This window comes from Oncorhynchus gorbuscha, linkage group LG26, assembly GCF_021184085.1.
Source record: "Oncorhynchus gorbuscha isolate QuinsamMale2020 ecotype Even-year linkage group LG26, OgorEven_v1.0, whole genome shotgun sequence".
In the NCBI taxonomy this organism is placed as follows: domain Eukaryota; kingdom Metazoa; phylum Chordata; class Actinopteri; order Salmoniformes; family Salmonidae; genus Oncorhynchus; species Oncorhynchus gorbuscha.
In genome coordinates, this window is record NC_060198.1 from 2,634,308 (window position 1) to 2,640,307 (window position 6,000).

The 6,000-nt window shown below is 48.5% G+C and overlaps 1 protein-coding gene across 2 annotated transcripts in view; it reads left to right on the plus strand.

Annotated features, from left to right (window-relative positions):
* Positions 1-5,359, plus strand: part of mxi1 (max interactor 1, dimerization protein) — a 42,899-nt gene extending 37,540 nt beyond the window's left edge. For both annotated transcript variants that reach the window (XM_046331505.1, XM_046331506.1), the window contains exons 5-6: positions 4,458-4,662; positions 5,045-5,359. In XM_046331505.1, coding sequence (XP_046187461.1) covers positions 4,458-4,662; positions 5,045-5,229 — 390 coding nt within the window. In that variant the 3' untranslated portion in view covers positions 5,230-5,359. The remainder of the gene's footprint in view (positions 1-4,457; positions 4,663-5,044) is intronic.
* The last annotated feature ends 641 nt before the right edge of the window (positions 5,360-6,000 follow it).

Here is a 6,000-nt window from a genome sequence, read left to right on the forward strand (position 1 = left end):
TAGGTTTCGCTAATTTCTATCGGCGTTTCATTCGTAATTTCGGTCAAGTTGCTGCCCCTCTCACAGCTCTTACTTCTGTCAAGACGTGTTTTAAGTGGTCCGGTTCCGCCCAGGGAGCTTTTGATCTTCTAAAAGAACGTTTTACGTCCGCTCCTATCCTCGTTACTCCTGACGTCACTAGACAATTCATTGTCGAGGTTGACGCTTCAGAGGTAGGCGTGGGAGCCATTCTATCCCAGCGCTTCCAGTCTGACGATAAGGTTCATCCTTGCGCTTATTTTTCTCATCGCCTGTCGCCATCTGAGCGCAACTATGATGTGGGTAACCGTGAACTGCTCGCCATCCGCTTAGCCCTAGGCGAATGGCGACAGTGGTTGGAGGGGGCGACCGTTCCTTTTGTCGTTTGGACAGACCATAAGAACCTTGAGTACATCCGTTCTGCCAAACGACTTAATGCCCGTCAAGCTCGTTGGGCGTTGTTTTTCGCTCGTTTCGAGTTTGTGATTTCTTACCGTCCGGGTAGCAAGAACACCAAGCCTGATGCCTTATCCCGTCTGTTTAGTTCTTCTGTGGCTTCTACTGATCTCGAGGGGATTCTTCCTTATGGGCGTGTTGTCGGGTTGACAGTCTGGGGAATTGAAAGACAGGTTAAGCAAGCACTCACGCACACTGCGTCGCCGCGCGCTTGTCCTAGTAACCTCCTTTTCGTTCCTGTTTCCACTCGTCTGGCTGTTCTTCAGTGGGCTCACTCTGCCAAGTTAGCTGGTCATCCCGGTGTTCGAGGCACTCTTGCGTCTATTCGCCAGCGCTTTTGGTGGCCGACTCAGGAGCGTGACACGCGCCGTTTCGTGGCTGCGTGTTCAGACTGCGCGCAGAAGAAGTCTGGTAATTTTTTTCTGCTTCTGCTCCTGGTCTTGCTGGGTCTCAGTCTGTTCCCTGCCATCGCATCTCTCCTGTTCTTGTCCCTGCCCTTGCTGTGTCTCAGTCTGTCCCTAGTTCTCATTTTTTTTTTTTTAGAGTAGTACCCTAGTTTCCCTTTTTATCGTTTTTCGTTACGGTCCTGAGGAGAGGAGTTGGGTTCTTTCTCGGGACGTGCTGGACCGTTTGATCTATGATTTCCTCCGTTGCTGCCAGTGTTCCTCCTCGAGAGCGCCAGGAGGCGCTCGGTGAGTGGGGGGGTACTGTCATGTTTGTCATTTATTATCATGTCTTGTCCCTGTGCTCCCCATGCTATTCGTTTCCCTCTGCTGGTCTTATTTGGTTCTTTCCCTCCTATCCCTCTCTCTCCCCCTCCCTCTCTCACTCTCTCGCTCTCTCTTCTCTCTATCGTTCCGTTCCTGCTCCCAGCTGTTCCTATTCCCCTAATCATCATTTAGTCTTCCCACACCTGTTCCCGATCCTTTCCCCTGATTAGATTCCCTATTTATTCCTTTGTAATCCGTTCCTGTTCCGTCGGTTCCTTATATTGTATATTCCATGCTGTGATTGCGTTTCGCCCTGTCCTGTCGTGTTTTTTGCCGTGATTGTGTATCACCCTGTTCTGTCGTGTTTTGTGCCTTCATCAGACGCTGCGTGTGAGCAGGTGTCTCAGTCGACTGCGGCCTGCGCCTACCCGGAGCGACCTGCAGTCTGTGGCCGCTTCTCCAGTTGTTTTCCCCTCTACAATTCTAGAGGATGTCAGTTATTCCGTTTTGAACATTATTAAACTCTGCTTCTGTTAAGTCGCTTTTGGGTCCTCTTTTACCAGCATGACACTCTCTATGGTCAGGGCGTGACAGCACGACTCTACACAGTCCAGGACTCTACACAGTCCGGTGCGCCATAACCAATCAGAGCTTCAATAGGCCTATATGCAAATAGACCATTTTCAAATATGGTTTTGTGCCATTCACTTTGAACTGGACTGTTTTACAGCATGAGCGGCTGCGATCGTTATGCGCTTGTTTTGAAATCAAAGCCAGAGCTGCATGTAGCCACGTGTGAACATTTGTTCCCATTCTTTGCTAGTTAGTGAGTTGTTAGCCCAGTTCTAGATCATTTGTAGTCAGCAACGTGGCAGTGATTGCTTCCTACAAGAGAACAAAACGTGTACATTTCTTGGCATGTTTGAACACGAGTCGGGTAAAGAGCTTTTTTATGGCAGTTTTTTTATTTTCAGACGGTCTTGAATAAGCTAAGTAGCCAATAGGCAGAGGGTAGCATCCTTTGTCTGATTCCGGTATGGAAATAATAATTCATTTTATTTTGGAAAGTGGTTTCTTGCATCAAACAACAAATTGTTCAGGATAAACAGGTTCATGTCAAGCCCTGCATGTGTTTTTCAAACCTCTCATGGAATGTAGGCCAACATTGAACACCACACATTGTCTGCTACTGTAGGCTGAATGATAGAACAGCCATTTCCATGTTTAAATGTAATGTGATACATATTCTCCCTATTAGTTTATGTTAGGCCACTCTGGTAGTCCTCATTATGATCAAATAGCCACCGATGTCTACCTGGTCACTGTTAAAACTGTAACTTAAAGCGGGTACAGCCTCAGTGTTCACAGTAAACACGCGCTGGAAGTTGCGCTCAGCCGACCTGAAATTCTCTCACTGCCGGAAAAAATGAGAGGGAACATTGGGCTCTTAATGAAAAACATGTTGTTTGTTCTGAATCTATGGCCCGTGCAGCTTCCCCACTACTGACAGCCACCTGAATGAGGTTAACATGGGAATGAAGATCAATAACATTGACCCTGACAATGACACAGAAACATGGAATGAAGGGTCGCATTGTTGTTGCATGTCTCTCGTTCGCTCTTTCTCTCTTCCCCCTCTCTCTCTCTCTCTCTCTCTTTCACTTTCACCCCTCTCTCTCTCTCTCTCTCTCTCTCTCTCTCTCTCCTTCACTCTCACCCCTCTCTCTCTCTCTCTTTGTCTCATCTCTCTACCCCTCTCTCTCTCTCTCTCTCTCTCTTTGTCTCTCTTTGTCTCATCTCTCTACCCCTCTCTCTCTCTCTCTCTCTCTCTCTTTGTCTCTCTTTGTCTCATCTCTCTCTCTCTCTCTCTCTCTCTCTCTCTCTCTCTCTCTCTCTCTCTCTCTCTCATCTCTCTCTCTCTCTCAGTGCTGTAACTGTCAGCTCTAGTCTTTATCAAGTATTGACGTGACTCTGTGTAACAGCAGTAGTAAACAAACGCATCGTAAACAAAACACTGATACAAGATAAACAACGCCAAGTCCGGAAAGACAGAACGTTACTTCTGTGGTGGACTGTTGGGTGATTTCCCTTCCAAAGGTTAGAGTCCGGATACAGGATACTAAAGTCTGACATTGGAGTTGTAGCGTTTGGAGAATTGATTGGCGGTTTCATTGACTCCTCTATCTCTCATCCTCTCTCTTCATGCCAATTTTTAGTCTACTTCCCTATCGGTATCTCTCCCTTCATCCCCCTCTCCCACTGTCACTATCCCTCTGAGAATATCTTCTCTCTCAACCTTACCCGCTAAAATATATACATTCAAATCTATTCATAACCACACTCTCTCGTCTCTTTCTTCTCTCCTCTCCCTCCTATAGAAACTTGAACACACCTGGTAAAATATCCTTTTAAATAGATAAAGGAACACACAAAGGATAGCAACTCGTCATCTCTCTGAGGGTGTGGTGGAGGAGGCAGGTGCTCTTTGGAAACAGGTATACAAATCCAATTTGTTCAAGATAACTAAACACATGCTCTCTCTCTCCTCTCTCTCTCTCTTCTCTTTCTCTCCCTTCTCTCCTCTTTCTCTCCCTTCTCTCCTCTTTCTCTCTCTTCTCTCCTCTTTCTCTCCCTTCTCTCCTCTCTCTCCCCCTTCTCTTCTCTCTCTCTCCCTTCTCTCCTCTCTCTCACTTCTCTCCTGTTTCTCTCCCTTCTCTCCTCTTTCTCTCCCTTCTCTCCTCTCTCCCCCTTCTCTCCTCTCTCTTCCTTCTCTCTCTCCCTCCTCTCCTCTTTCTCTCCCTTCTCTCCTCTTTCTCTCCCTTCTCTCCTCCCTCTCTCCCTTCTCTCCTCTTTCTCTCCCTTCTCTCTCTCTCCCTTCTCTCCTCTTTCTCTCCCTTCTCTCCTCTCTCTCTCCCTTCTCTCCTCTTTCTCTCCCTTCTCTCCTCTTTCTCTCCCTTCACTCCTCTTTCTCTCTTTCTTCTCTCCTCTCTCTCTCTCCCTTCTCTCCTATCTCTCTCCCTTCTCTCCTCTCTCTCTCCCTTCTCTCCTCTCTCTCTCCCTTCTCTCCTCTCTCTCCATTCTCTCCTCTCTCTCTCCCTTCTCTCTCTCTCTCTCTCCCTTCTCTCCTCTCTCTCTCTCTCTCTCTCCCTTCTATCCTCTCTCTTCTCTCTCTCTCCCTTTTCCTCTCTCTCCTCTCTCTCTCTCTCTCTCTCTCTCTCTCTCTCCCTTCTCTCCTCTCTCTCTCTTCTCTCCTCTTTTCTCTCCCTCTTCTAGAAACTTGAAGAGGCGGACCGTAAGAGCCGTAACCAGCTGGACAGTCTGGAGAGGGAGCAGAGGCACCTCCAGCGCCAGTTGGACCTGCTGCAGGGGGGCACCGGGGCCGGGGTAGGAGGCACTGGGCCGGGGGAGGGAGAGAGGATACGCATGGACAGCGTGGGCTCAACCCTCTGCTCCTCCGAGCACTCGGACTCGGACCAAGGTGAGTGGCCGTGACCGCCGAAAGGGATCTTTGTCAGATTCCAGTCTTTTTTTCATTGTATCACACACATAAGCACATCAGTTAAAGAGATGTGGACTTTGCACACTTGTACCCTATTCTTAGGATAACCAGAAAGCTTGATTCTGTGTGGAAACAAACCAAACTTCTCCGTTTAGTAGTGTTCCTGTTTAGTTCCAAGGAGCTCTTGTTTCAAGTGTGTTATTCCAACGTTCTTCTCTTACTCTCTCTCTCTCTCTCTCTCTCTCTCTCTCTCTCTCTCTCTCTCTCTCTCTCTCTCTCTCTCTCTCTCTCTCTCTCTCTCTCTCTCTCTCTCTCTCTCTCTCTCTCCCTCCCCTTCTCCCACCTCCCTCGCCCTCTACAGAGGAGATTGAGGTGGACGTGGAGTCTACAGAGTTCTCGGAGCACGGAGAACTGGACTCGGTTTCTACGGCCTCCACCAGCGATCTAGACGACCACAGCAGCCTTCAGAGTCTAGCCAGCGACGAGGGCTACTCCAGCTGCAGCATCCTCAAACTCTCCTCAGCCTTCTCCGGATCCTCCTCATAGGAGATGGCTGTTGGGTGTAGACTCCTCCCCCCCGGCTCCAATCTGCAACCTCGGGGGGCTAAATCAACATCCAAAGACCAACCACCTGAACCTGTCCAGCGACGAAGGTTACGAGGGCAGACGTTAATCCAGCGTCTCGTCAAACTCAGCGCCTTCTCTGACCGGCCGATTAGAGTTGTCTCCAGCCCCAGTTCCAACCTACAAACACCTTGGCCTCCCCTCCATCCACCACCCCTGTTGTGTGTCGTCATGTCACCCATCTACATGTATCATCGCCGAATACACCATCGCCATGGCATCCCTCAAGTGGCGCCCTGACATCCTTCTAACTTCCTGTCTGTAACCCCTCGCCATCGCACCATCCGTCGCTCTGCTCCAACTCGCTGCTGAACCTCAAACCCCAGTCTGAGAACAACCCTCCCCCCTCGGAACCCCTCAACCCCCCTCCGTCCCAAGCAGAAGGTCCAACCCCCCGTATCGTCCCGATAACGGGTACATGAAGAACAGAGATCGATCCAAACACAGAACCAACCTTTATTTTGAGAATCTGAATAAGAGCAATGGTTTGAGATTAGATTTGGACTTGGTTGGCTTTATGAATGATTGAAACTGAAGATGAAAAAGGATGTATTTTTATATGCTGGGATCAGCATTATCTTGGTTTTATTGCAGACATAATCGAAGGGAATAAGACCCCCTTTTTTAAATCAAACAATTGATTAAGTTATTTTAGAATCAAACAACAAAAAAACAACCCCATATTTTAGCATC